The following is a 14,345-nucleotide window of genomic DNA, read 5'->3' on the forward strand; positions in this document are numbered from 1 at the left end:
TGTCAGCCATTTTGTTTGCAATTTTCAATTTTATCTTTGCCACTTCCATCTTATTTAAATAATGGATTGATTTATTCTGGGCCTTAATATCATATTGCTGATTTTATTTGTCTCATATCACCTTCATCTTCTTTTGTATATGACTTCAGATCTTGCATATTTTTCCTTGGCATGAAAATGAAGTGAAATTCTCTGGATCTGCATCGTTCTTGGTCTACCTTTCCTGTACGATATCAAAGTGCTTCAGCAATGCAGAGTAGAAATTTGAAGCCTGATCTGTTAGCATATCATTGGGTGGACCTATCCTACTGAACAGCTTCAGTACAGTATTTCATTACCCAATGACTTTGCAATTAATATCTACCAGGCTGTCTTATTTTGAATTTTATTTTTGAATTTATATCCCTCCCTTCTCCAAAGACTCAGGGCGGCTACATTGTGTTAAGCAATAGTCTTCATCCATTTGTATATTATATACAAAGTCAACTTTTATTGCCCCCAACAATCTGGGTCCTCATTTTACCTACCTTATAAAGGATGGAAGGCTGAGTCAACTTTGGGCCTGGTGGGACTTGAACTTGCAGTAATTGCAAACAGCTGTGTTAATAACAGACTGCTTAGTCTGTTGAGCCACCAGAGGCCCAGGTCTTGTTCTATAACCAAAGATACAGAATCCAGGTAGTCCTCAACTTATAACCACAATGGAACCCAAAATTTCTGTTGCTAAGTGAGACAGTTGTTAAGTGAATTTTGCCTCATTTTACAACCTTTCGTGTCATACTTGTTAAGTGAATCCCTGCAGTTCAGTTAACAACATAGTTGTTAAGTGAATTTGGCTTCCCCATTGACTTTGCTTGTCAGAAGGTTGGAAAAGGTGATCACATGACCCCTGAGACACTGCAACGGTCATAAATGTGAGTCCGTTGCCAAGCAGCCATTTTTTTTAAAAAAAAACACAAGTTTTTTATTGATTTTTTTAATTTCCTCCCCTACACACATACATGATTTATGAACAGAATATTGGCCATATCATATCTTATACAATTCAATACATTCAAATATATTTTACTTAGTTACAATTTTTGGCAGAATATTCTTTTTTCATAATTTTGATTCATATCCTAATATTTCCTTGCTCATTTCACTTAAGTCATATCTTCTTTCGCCCTCAAGTTCTAATTTCTCCATTTTGATTAGTATTCATTCTCTTTCATTCTTTTTTTTTAACTGTTTCAATTTTTATCCTAATATATTCGGAGTTGCCTTTCTTCCATTTCATCTTTTCCTTTTCACAGCAATCCTTTCTTCTCCTTCTCACTCCTCTTCCTCCCTCCTTTCATCCTCCCTCCTTTCTTCTCTCCTCTCCTACTCCTTCTCTCCTTCCCCTTCCTTTCTCTTCCTTCTCCCTACTTCCTCCCTATCTAACCTTCTCTCCTACTCTTATTTCCTCTACCTTTCCTCCTCTCTTCCCTTTTTTCTTTCTCTCTCCCTCCTTCTCCCTTTCCATCTCTCTCCTTATCGCTCTCCATTGCTGTATTTATTTTCATTTCAATATTTCTGGTGTCCAGACAACCGCGATTTTCTCATTTATTAAGCATATTTCTCAAACCTCCCCTCATATATTTTAGCTATTAACGTTGTCTTCATCTTATTCCATTTGTATCTTACAATCAATTAATACAACCTTCCACCTCCAAGCATCCAAATTTTGATCACGCGATCATGGGGATGCTGCAACAGTCATAATTTTAAAAAATGGTCATAAGACTTTTTTTTTTTTAGTAAAAAAGTTTTATTTCCATTTTCCAACAACCTATTCAATATACAGTCTCTTATTCAAAGTTAGTCATTAACTTTCATTTGTTACTTATTCGGACCTGCCCAGCTACCACTTCCTTCCTTAACAAACCTTTCCTCCTCCCTTCTCTACTTTCTTCTACTTTCTTCACCCTTCCTCTCCTTCGCTTTTCTACATCCTCTCCTCCTTCCCTACTCTTCTCTTCCACCCTTTCTAACCCTCTCTTTCCCCTTTCTTCTTCCTCTCCTTTCCCCTTTCTACCTCTCTCTTTCCTACCTACTTTCTTCTCTCCTCTCCTACTCCTTCTCTACTTCCCTTCCTTTCTCCCCTTCCCCCTCCTTCCTCCCTATCTAACCTTCTCTCCTACTCTTACTTCCTCTACCTTTCCTCCTCTCTTCCCTTTTTTCTTTCTCTCTCCCTCCTTCTCCCTTTCCATCTCTCTCCTTCTTATCGCTCTCCATTGCTCTATTTATTCTCATTTCAATATTTCTGGTGTCCAGACAACCCCGATTTTCTCATTTATTGAGCATATTTCTCAAACCTCCCCTCATATATTTTAGCTATTAACGTTGTCTTCATCTTATTCCATTTGTATCTTACAATCAATTAATACAACCTTCCACCTCCAAGCATCCAAATTTTGATCACGCGATCATGGGGATGCTGCAACAGTCATAATTTTAAAAAATGGTCATAAGACTTTTTTTTTTTTAGTAAAAAAGTTTTATTTCCATTTTCCAACAACCTATTCAATATACAGTCTCTTATTCAAAGTTAGTCATTAACTTTCATTTGTTACTTATTCGGACCTGCCCAGCTACCACTTCCTTCCTTAACAAACCTTTCCTCCTCTCTCTTCCCTTTTTTCTTTCTCTCTCCCTCCTTCTCCCTTTCCATCTCTCTCCTTCTTATCGCTCTCCATTGCTCTATTTATTCTCATTTCAATATTTCTGGTGTCCAGACAACCCCGATTTTCTCATTTATTGAGCATATTTCTCAAACCTCCCCTCATATATTTTAGCTATTAACGTTGTCTTCATCTTATTCCATTTGTATCTTACAATCAATTAATACAACCTTCCACCTCCAAGCGTCCAAATTTTGATCATGCGATCATGGGGATGCTGCAACAGTCATAACTTTAAAAAATGGTCATAAGACTTTTTTTTTAGTAAAAAAGTTTTATTTCCATTTTCCAACAACCTATTCAATATACAGTCTCTTATTCAAAGTTAGTCATTAACTTTCATTTGTTACTTATTCGGACCTGCCCAGCTACCACTTCCTTCCTTAACAAACCTTTCCTCCTCCCTTCTCTACTTTCTTCTACTTTCTTCACCCTTCCTCTCCTTCGCTTTTCTACATCCTCTCCTCCTTCCCTACTCTTCTCTTCCACCCTTTCTAACCCTCTCTCTTTCCCCTTTCTTCTTCCTCTCCTTTCCCCCTTTTCTACCTCTCTCTTTCCTACCTACTTTCTTCCTTCACTCTCTCCTCTCCCTTTCCATTCCCTTCTGAAATGGCAGCTGAGCAGCCCCGATTTCATTTCAGATTATTTCTATTTCTTAATTACATATCTTCAATCATTCCTTTACATTGATCCTTCATCTCCCCCCCCTTTTTTTAGTAACTTTAAGCGGTCACTAAATGTACAACAAATGTTGTAAGTCGAGGTCTCCCTCTGCAAGATAACAGAGTTGGATGGGACTTGGGAGATCATTTAGTTCAACCCCTTGCCAATTTGTCTGGAATCATACAGGGACTTCTTCTTGTGCCATATCTGACATCGGACGCATCATGCTGGCGATCCTATTTTTATCAGCAGCCGCTGCTTCATAGTATGAAGGTTGGAATGGGCCAGAAATTTCTGATGAATCTTGGCTATTGGGATCAACAAAAGCTGTATTTCAAGGGAGAAATAAGTACGAAGAGTCAAAAAAGTGACTCTTTGATTGTTTATTTTGCAAGTTAAACTTCGAGATTTAGCTTTTTTTTTTTTTATCCTGCTGAAGCTCTGGAGTGATTAGTCAGCTTTATGTTAATTTGGAAGCTAAGTAGACATTTGTATGTATCAGCAGATCTCAAGAGTGCAATTTTATGTAGTGGAAGAAACACGTACACATTGCGGCTCTGATTCCTCTGCAGTTTTCTGAGACATAATTGTTGTTTCAATTAGTCTCTCACCATTTCTCAAGAATGAAACTGATGGAGTGGATTCTTGGGGCAGACAGAGTGTTACAGTTCATGTCCATTGAAAAAATATTCAGGAAAATGGCAGTTGTGCCCAGAGTTTGCCATAGCTGATGCCATTCAGAGAGATCAAAAGGGCTCTAGCTGAAAAAAAATCACTTTTACCGTAGTTTTCTGACTAGCCAAATTGAGCTGCTGGACTGTAAGATCTCATCAAGAGCTCTACTATACTGATACAACATGACTTTGACATTTGATTTTCAGGTTTAGCGTTAAATGTACAGTTGCCTTTAATATTTTACTGGTGTTAGCCATCACCAGGATTTTATAAGGCCATGTTTGGCAGAATAAAAGAGACAGCAAATTGTATTTCTTTTTAAGAGAGAGAAAATGTGTTTCGTTTTAAACCACGTTTTGTTATTTAATTTGCAGAATTTGAAGAACCAGGATTTCCGGACACTGGATTGAGACAAGGTGGCTTGAGATGTCTGGCTCCTATGAGGATTCTGTTGAGGTTTTTAGTGATAGCTTTTGGGAGGTAATTATAATTTTGTTTAAATGTGTTTGAAACAGAATGTTGACTGGTGGGTTGTGTAAAACATTATGAGCTCAAAATGTTTTCAGGGTTTTGAACTTGAAACAGGAACACAGCTCTTGTTGTTGTTAGTCCTGAAGTCGTGTCTGACCTGTCACTACCCCATGGACAATGTTCCTCCAGGCCTTCCTGTCCTCTACCATCCCCTGGAGACCATTTAAGCTCACGCCAACTACTTCAGTGACTCCATCCAGCCACCTCATTCTCTGTCGTCCCTTTCTTCTTTTGCCCTCAATCGTTCCCAGCATTAGGCTCTTCTCCAGTGAGTCCTTCCTTCTCATTAGGTGGCCAAAGCATCTGAGCTTCATCTTCAGGATCTGGCCTTCTAAAGAGCAGTCAGGGTTGATCTCCTCTAGGACTGACCGGTTTGATCGCCTTACGATCAAGGGACTGATCGCCCTGCGATCAAGGGACTCACAGGAGTCTATAAGACAAATTCCATGATGGGTGTGTGAGTCTTATCAGAAATGCGATAAAAAAATTAACTGCTGCTGCAGATAGTCCCTGACTTATGACCAATCATTTAATGATCAATTGAAATTACAACTACTTCAAAAAGAGTGTTTTACAGCTCAAGTAGAGTTGGGCTGCAAGTGAATGGCCCAAAGTCACCCTGCCAGCTTTTCCTCACCGACTTTCATGCCTAAGGCAGGATGAGCCACAGTGGCGCAGTGGTTAGAGTGCAGTACTGCAGGCTACTTCTGCTGCCTACCGGCTGCCTGCATTTGGCAGTTCAAATCTCACCAGGCTCAAGGTTGACTCAGCTTTCCATCCTTCCAAAGTGGGTAATATGAGGACCCAGATTGTTGAGGGCAATAGGCTGACTCTCTAAACCACTTAGACAGGGCTGTAAAGCACTGTGATTTGGTATATAAGTCTATTGCTATTTGACTTCACAAGTCTCCTGGGTTTCTAGCCTGATGCCTTAACCCACTAGACCAAACTGACTAACATTGGATAGCATTTTAGATCAGAAATGGGCTTTATTTGACTGCATTCAAAGCAGGTATTCAGATAATCAGAAACTGCTAATCAAGCCTACAAATTTTGTTTTGTTACTGGAAGTTCAATAATGTATATTAAAGGAAATGTAGACAATTTGATTCCAGCTTAATATGTTCAGTCGGTCTTCACCAAATTGGGAAGTAGTTTTGACATTGCAAGATGTATTTGTAAATGTTTTCTCCTTTTGATAGGTTGGAAATTACAAGCGGACAGTGAGGCGCATCGATGATGGATATAGACTTTGTGGTGATCTTATGAACTGTATTCATGAGCGTGCAAGAATAGAGAAGGTTTATGCTCAACAGTTAACCGAATGGGCAAAACGATGGCGACAACTTGTAGAAAAAGGTAAACATGATCATACTTATCCATATGTTTTGGACCTGTTTTGACTACAGAAATAAGTGTTCCAACACTGTTTTATCAAACTGGGGGTATTTTAAATTTTAAACAGTTTGTTTCTGCTTTGGAACATTTCTAGTAAGGTTGAAAGACCACAAGAACACTTTCCTCTTAGATCAAAATGGCTAAATTTATGTTTTACAGACAAAGAAATAAAGGGAGACTAGTATAGATCTATTTCAAGCTATTTAGCTCTCATCAGCTAGCCATACCCTTCTGGGATTCGAACCTGGGCTACTTGCATATTAGGTAGATGTATTAACCTCTAAGCCACAGGGTCTCCTCCCTTTGTTGGCTATACCGGGGGAAATATTTTTTTGTCAGGGCAACCTGCTCTACCTAATTATGTAGACTGTAGTTATGTTGTTGATATTTGTCAGGTGTGAACAACTAGATCAAATGGGAAGAGTTCAAGTAGCTATTTTATTGCTTATTTATATTTTACAGGAATCTTCTCAGACTTGCAGTTTACACCTGGGCCAGACTAGATAAGGTTCAGCCGCATTCAAGGCAGGAGGTGGAGAGGTCATCTGATATATAAAAAGAAAGATATAAAAAGAAATACTAGGACTTAGAGTTGACTCAGAAGTGGAAAACCCATCCCAAAAGAAGGTGTAGGCAAACCATTTCCATTTCCAAAAAAAATCTTCCTGGATACATCAGTGACCTTTGCAGGAGTCAAGCTTCAAGAAATATAGTTATAATTTTTATCAAATGATCTCGAAGCTGATTTGTATGAAGGCTTTAAAAAAATTGAATAAAAGTGTAAAGTTTTGCGAAGGGCTGCTTAATCATTTTAATCCTTAATCCTGCATGGATCATTTTAGAACTTTGTATTCCATTTGTGGAGGTAATAAATGACAAAGGAATACAAATAATATCTTGATAATACTTTGGAAAAACCATCATTGGAATATATATTTATGCCAAATAACTGTCTTTTTAATTATGTTAAGAAATACAGTTTTTTTCTGTATAACAGAAAACAGACACAACAGACTTTACATATTGTAGAGCATTTACTTTTGCATTGATTTCAGTTTGCTGTATTGAGCCAGGTATGTGCCTGGACGGTTCTCATATTTGGGATTGCACAGAAGATACCTTGATTCAATTCTTTTGGGTGAATATTTAGCAGTTTCTTTATTTAGTATTTTTTTTTACTACTGTACCTCCTAACAAGATCTCTTACTTTTTTCAACTGGTCCCCTTTCAGTCTAATTTGTTAACAACACAATAATTCCTTTCCTGCCAGTTTTCACCCAAGTTTTCACCCACCCTTGCCATTCATCACTGATTCTTCAAATAGCCTAGTTTTTCACTCTTATTATTTCCATTTCTATCACGTAGAATCATAGTGTTGGGAAGGACATTGGAAGGGACCTTAGAGGTCTTTTAGTCCAACCCCTTGCCCAAGACAGGAAACCTTGAACAAATGGTTGTCCAGTCTTTTCTTGAAGACTTCTAGCTATGCAAGCACCTACAATTGTGGGAGCCAAAATGTTCCACTGTTTAATAGCTTACACACACACACAACAGAGGTGGGTTTCAGCAGGTCCTGACTAGTTCTGGAGAACCGGTAGCAGAAATTTTGAGTCATTTGGAGAACCAGTAAATACCACCTCTGGCTGGCCCCACCCCATCTATTCTCTGCCTCCCGAGTCCCAGCTGATCTGGAGGAAATGGGAATTTTGTAGTAATCTTCTCCTGGAGTCGGGAGGGAATGGAGATTTTATACTATCCTTCCCCAGCCACGCCCACCAAGCCATACAACGCCCACCAAGCCACACCCACAGAACCGGTAGTAAAAAAATTTAAAACCCACCACTCACTCACACACACACACACACACACACACACACACACACACACAAATTCTGTTAATGGAGTAGAAGTTACAGGACATTGGGGAAGAGCGCTCATGTCATACTTGAATTCACCATAATGCAACTACAGGTAACTGAATCAACCAGGCTAGTATTTCAAACCTTAAGAGTGCTGTTTTCAACAAATTAAGAGCAAGACTAGAAAGGATTTCTTGGTTGGGAATCCTAAAAAGGAAAAACAGTTCAAGATTTGCAATAGCTCGGGTGTAGGATGAGGGTGAAGGTTCATTCTCCGAGCTTGTGGGTTGGTTTCTGAACGTTTCATTACCAGGCTATGTAACATCTTCAGCGGAGTTTAGGGGGTGTCAGTGTCAGTGTTCTTCTGTTTATAAGGGCTTCAGGTGTGGGTGTGTCAAGTGAGAGTCTTGTGATGGGTCAGCTGTGAGTCATCAGTGAGAGTCTTGTGATAGGGAGGTAACATCAGGTCAGGGTCATTGGAAGGTGAACTACTGGTTGGCGGCAGTGGTGAAATCTGAACCGGTTTACTACCGGTTCACTGGCTGCGCATGCATGCTGCACGTGTGCATGCGCAGTGCGCATCCATGCACCAAATGCATGGAGGCATGAGGTCAGTAGAACAGTGCGTGGGGATATGTGATCAGCTGTGGTACACGATCTTTTTTTTTTTTACTTTTAAAAGCATTTTTTTTACAACCTATTCGGCCAAATAGGTTCTAAAAAGAATGCTTTTAAAAGTAAAAAAATGGATGAGAGCTTGGAGGAAATTAACCAGTGCAATCACTTGGAAAATGGAATGGAGGAGATACAAACAAAAGTGGATAAATATGAAGATATGATCGTGAATAAACAAGTTGATGTAAAGAAGTTTTCTTTAAATAGTTTGGATGAAATGCCTGAATTTGTGCTACAGGAGGCTGTCTCCCGAACCGAAAAAACTCACAGGGTTAATGTTTTCCAAGAGTTCTCTTTTTGGACTGATGGAATATACGGCAGTAATTTGTGGATTCCTGGACATAAGGAACTACTAGGAAATATTGTGACTGACTTTTCAAAAGGAGTAATGAAGGAAAGACAGAGATTAATGCATCAAAAAAAATGGCAAGAGACAAAAGTATTATCCTTGAAACAAGGTTTTTTTGAAATATTAACAGACAAAAATATTAGTGTCCCGGAAAGACAATTTGTGAGGAAGATCTGGAAGAAATGGGTTGATTATATGTTTTATATCTATCATAAAAGACTAGATATTTGGATCTATACTGGATTTTGATGAGGAAGGACTAAAGTTGAATAGATATTGTAATTTTCTGTATTGAAATTTTATAATGTGTTGCACTGAATTTTAAATAGAATATTCTCAAAAGATCTTATGTAAGAAAGACCCGGGGGGGAAATTATATGGTTATAGAAGCTATAAGGGAGATATTTTTTGAATTGGATTGGATTTTTATGCTTTAGTTGGTTTTAAATACTTTAGGATTAATTTGTTCTATTGATTTATATATTTTATTACTGTTAATTATGATAAATATGATAAATAATAATAATAATAATAATAATAATAATAATAATAATAATAATAATAATAATAATAATAATTGTTAATTTTTTTATTTTTTATTTTTATTTTCTGAAGGATTTTGGTTATGTTAGGAGGAAGTCAGAGCTAGAGGGGAAAATTGGTATAATAGTTTTGGGGAAAAATTTTCTTAGCATATGTTTGTTTTATTTTTAACTATACCTTGTGCTTGTTCCGGGAAGTCAGGGGAGGGAGGTATTAGTGAAGGGAGGGGTTGGGGGAAAGGGGGATTTTTTTTGGTAAAACTTTTTGAATAAAAAAAATAAAAATAAAAATAAAAGTAAGAAAAAGGCTCTAATGATTGCGTGGCTCAGCTGGGATCGTCAGGGCCTTTTTTTTTCACCTTTTAAAAGCATTTTTTTTACAACCTATTCGGCCAAATAGGTTCTAAAAAGAATGCTTTTAAAAGTAAAAAAATGGATGAGAGCTTGGAGGAAATTAACCAGTGCAATCACTTGGAAAATGGAATGGAGGAGATACAAACAAAAGTGGATAAATATGAAGATATGATTGTGAATAAACAAGTTGATGTAAAGAAGTTTTCTTTAAATAGTTTGGATGAAATGCCTGAATTTGTGCTACAGGAGGCTGGCTCCCGAACCGAAAAAACTCACAGGGTTAATGTTTTCCAAGAGTTCTCTTTTTGGACTGATGGAATATACGGCAGTAATTTGTGGATTCCTGGACATAAGGAACTACTAGGAAATATTGTGACTGACTTTTCAAAAGGAGTAATGAAGGAAAGACAGAGATTAATGCATCAAAAAAAAATGGCAAGAGACAAAAGTATTATCCTTGAAACAAGGTTTTTTTGAAATATTAACAGACAAAAATATTAGTGTCCCGGAAAGACAATTTGTGAAGAAGATCTGGAAGAAATGGGTTGATTATATGTTTTATATCTATCATAAAAGACTAGATATTTGGATCTATACTGGATTTTGATGAGGAAGGACTAAAGTTGAATAGATATTATAATTTTATGTATTGAAATTTTATAATGTGTTGCACTGAATTTTAAATAGAATATTCTCAAAAGATCTTATGTAAGAAAGACCCGGGGGGGAAATTATATGGTTATAGAAGCTATAAGGGAGATATTTTTTGAATTGGATTGGATTTTTATGCTTTAGTTGGTTTTAAATACTTTAGGATTAATTTGTTCTATTGATTTATATATTTTATTACTGTTAATTATGATAAATATGATAAATAATAATAATAATAATAATAATAATAATAATAATAATAATAATAATAATAATAATTGTTAATTTTTATTTTTTTTTAATTTTCTGAAGGATTTTGGTTATGTTAGGAGGAAGTCAGAGCTAGAGGGGAAAATTGGTATAATAGTTTTGGGGAAAAATTTTCTTAGCATATGTTTGTTTTATTTTTAACTATACCTTGTGCTTGTTCCGGGAAGTCAGGGGGGGGGTATTAGTGAAGGGAGGGGGTTGGGGGGAAAGGGGGGGGATTTTTTTTTTGGTAAAACTTTTTGAATAAAAAAAATAAAAATAAAAATAAAAGTAAGAAAAAGGCTCTAATGATTGCGTGGCTCAGCTGGGATCGTCAGAGCCTTTTTTTTTCACCTTTTAAAAGCATTTTTTTAACAACCTAGTCGGCCAAATAGGTTGTAAAAAATGCTTTTAAAAGTAAAAAAAAAAGGCTCTGATGATCGCGCGTCTTAGCTGTGATTGTCAGAGCCTTTTTTTTTACCTTTTAAAAGCATTTTTAAAAAGAAGTGGCAAGCGGGGAAGCAGGCGACCGGGCGATTGGGTGGGCATGGGTGGGGGGGGTTTCCTACTGGTTCTCCGAACCACCCGCTGCCATCGCTACCGGATCACCTGATCTGGTCCGAACTGGGAGCATTTCACCCCTGGTTTGTGGGGAATTGTATGGTATGGTTGAGGGTTGGTGCTATCTCTGATTGGCTGTGCGGTTATTTGGATTCTGAGGGGTTAGTAGGCTGGTTGTAGGTCGATGTGTCTATTGATGGAATTGCTTGTGGCATGCCAGGCTTCGATGAACTCAAGAGCGTGGCGGGGGGTAGTGTGGCCGATGATTTTTGTGTTGCTCCAATCAAACTGCTGTTGTTCGATGTCAGTGTGGGTAGAGATTGAGGATTTGGGATTGCTTTGGCGTTTGACTGCTAGCCGGTTTTCATGGGTCCTGGGTTTTAGTTGACGTGATATTTGTCCTGTGTAGAATTGGTTGCAATGGTTACAGTTGATTTTGAGGATTATATTGTTTCTTTCCTCTTCTGTATCTTGTCTTTGGTTTTGGATAATTCCTGGCGGAGTGTGGCTGACTCTCTAGTCTAGTGCTTTGCTTCTAATTTATTATTTGTTCCACGAAACATAGTTAACGTGTTCTGTGAACTGAACTACTGTTTGGTGTTTGGCCACTTTCTGTCTAGTAAATTCTCTGAGAGAGAGAGTTATCTTGAGCATATTGAGACTTCCATATTTTGCTGTCCGATCTAGCCCAGAATTTTATGATAAACATAGTACGGTTGCAATATGTCATCAGCCCAGTACATTGAGAAGACAAACTAGTCTTCTGAATCCTGCATATGGTCCTAATCTTTCTGGGTTCACCAATCAATGCAAACAAAACAAGTTACATATGGAAGCCAGAAGGAAATGGATTCGGATACATCTAAGATACCTAAAACTGCACAGCAATATCTCCCTTTGAGATTAGGATATTTACAATTGGTCAATGTGATTATATAATCATTATATAATTTGGTACATTGTTTATTTATTTATTATTTGTCAAAAACTACAAGGAAACAAGTAACAGTATAAACATAGACATGGACACATGAAAAAAAAATTAAAGGGTATAAATAGGCAAAACATAGCCATAAACATACAGAATGATTACATATAATTGGGAACAGTAGGACAGGCATGGTGGTGCGCTTACGCACGCCCCCTTAGGGACTTCTTAAGAAACATGAAAGGCCCATGATAGACAGTTTACGTTAAAAGGTATGGGGATTAGAGAGACTAACAACAGGATCAGGTAGATTGTTCCAGAAATTTACCACTCTATTGCAGAAGTCATATTTCCTACAATTAAGATTAGAGCGAATTACATTGAGTTTAAATCTATTAATAGCCCTTGTGTTATTATGGTTGAAATTAAAGTACTCATTTACAGGTAGAACATTTTGATAAATAATCTTATGAACTAAGCATAGGACAAAGTAGTTTGAGGCTCTCTAGACCTAAAATTTCAAGCCCGGTGGTATAGGGAATTTTATTTCGAGCAGACGATTTGAGTACTCTTCTAGTAAAATATCTCTGGACCCTCCCTAATGTATTGATGTCTGAAATACAGTGAGGGTTCCAGGCAGGTGAGCAGTATTCAAGTATAGGTCTTGCAAAGGTTTTATATGCCCTAGTTTGGAGTATAGTGTTACCAGAGAGAAAACTTCGTAAAATAAGATTTACAACTCTTAATGCCTTTTTTGCAATGATGTTACAGTGGGACTTAGATCCTTTGTGCCACTACTTCCCCACCCTTTTTCTGCCGAAAGAACAAAACCCTTAATCATTTGGCCATTCCCTGTCCTGCCCAACTTAAGGTAATTTGGGGATAGTAAGAACAGTAACATGTTTTTCTAATGTGTGTGTGTGTGTGTGTACATTTTGCAGAGATATCATTTTTTCCATTGCATTCAGGGCCACAGTATGGGACCGTTGAAAGGGCTTGGCATGCGTTTATGTCTGAAGCGGAAAAAGTCAGCGAATTACATCTAGAAGTAAAAAGTGCTCTAATGAACGAGGATTTCGAAAAGATAAAGAACTGGCAGAAGGACTCCTTTCACAAGCAAATGATAGGTGGATTTAAGGAAACGAAGGAAGCGGAAGACGGGTTTAGGAAGGCTCAGAAACCATGGGCTAAAAAGCTAAAAGAGGTGAGTAATCTAAAACTGTGTTTCCCAGTCACCTTAATCAACGGTGTCCTTGTTTTTCTGCTTTTGGGCTGCCTGGGTGGCCTCCCAGTATGGTTTGTTTGCTTTCTACTCAAACAAGCGGGACTGAATTCATTCCAGCGTAGAAGCCGTTGGTCTGCTTTTGGACAGGAACTATTTATTTAAAGAAATAGCGAAACATCTTCTTCCTCAAAAAAACCAGTCCAGTTGCCTTTTGAAAGAAAAACAAAAAGTACCTTTGAGACCTGGACGACTGAGAATCTCCATAGATAAAACGTGGCATCTTACCATACAACGTACTAATAAAATCAGGATTAATAAACCAAGGAAGCTTTGAATGTATATGTCAACATAAAGTCAGTAATGCTACTTATTCCATAGAAATTTTTCCTCTACAGCAGGGATGTCAAATGGCCCACGGGGTGCTTAGATCTGGCCCACAGGGCCGCCCTGGAAACAGTGAAGGACCAGACGGCGGTACCTCTGCCAGCGAAAACAGAGCTCAGTAGGGCCCTCCTGAATTCCGTTTTCGCTGGCAGAGGGGTTGCAGGAGGCCATCCCAGCCGAAAACAGAGCTTGGGAGCCTGTTTTCTCTGGCAGAACATTCAGGTCACCACAGGCGTCCCCAACACAAGTGATGTCAAGGTGGCCACGCCCACCCTGGTCACACTCACCCCAGTCCCCTGAGGTCCAACACAGCCCTGATGCGACCCTCAATGAAATCGAGTTTGACATCCCTGCTGTACAGTGTCTTCTTTAAGATACCAGTATAGTAAATCTCTGTGTGTGTTTGTGTGTGTGTGTATAGAGAGGGTCTTGCACAGATTGCCTGAAAAGCATTGCTTCCGAGTGAGAAGAAGTGATCTGAGTCGGGCAGAGATTTCGTTACTTCTAAATCTATATATATAAAAGCGAAATACCACTCACGCATCATCAGAAAATCTCCAGAACCATAAAGGCCAACAAACTTGAAATTTGCCACT

The 14,345-nt window shown here is 38.2% G+C and overlaps 1 protein-coding gene across 4 annotated transcripts in view; it reads left to right on the forward strand.

Annotated features, from left to right (window-relative positions):
• PACSIN2 (protein kinase C and casein kinase substrate in neurons 2) overlaps positions 1 to 14,345 on the forward strand; it is a 59,601-nt gene that overhangs the window by 19,206 nt on the left and 26,050 nt on the right. For 3 of the 4 annotated variants that reach the window (XM_058189989.1, XM_058189988.1, XM_058189990.1), the window contains exons 2-4: positions 4,418 to 4,523; positions 5,777 to 5,933; positions 13,109 to 13,344. In XM_058189989.1, the coding sequence (XP_058045972.1) occupies positions 4,470 to 4,523; positions 5,777 to 5,933; positions 13,109 to 13,344 (447 nt within the window). In that variant the 5' untranslated portion in view covers positions 4,418 to 4,469. Of the gene's footprint in view, positions 1 to 4,417; positions 4,524 to 5,776; positions 5,934 to 7,017; positions 7,111 to 13,108; positions 13,345 to 14,345 lie in introns of those variants that run through there. The other variant, XM_058189991.1, reaches the window with a different exon arrangement.

This window comes from Ahaetulla prasina, chromosome 7 (assembly GCF_028640845.1).
Source record: "Ahaetulla prasina isolate Xishuangbanna chromosome 7, ASM2864084v1, whole genome shotgun sequence".
Taxonomy (NCBI): Eukaryota; Metazoa; Chordata; class Lepidosauria; order Squamata; family Colubridae; genus Ahaetulla; species Ahaetulla prasina.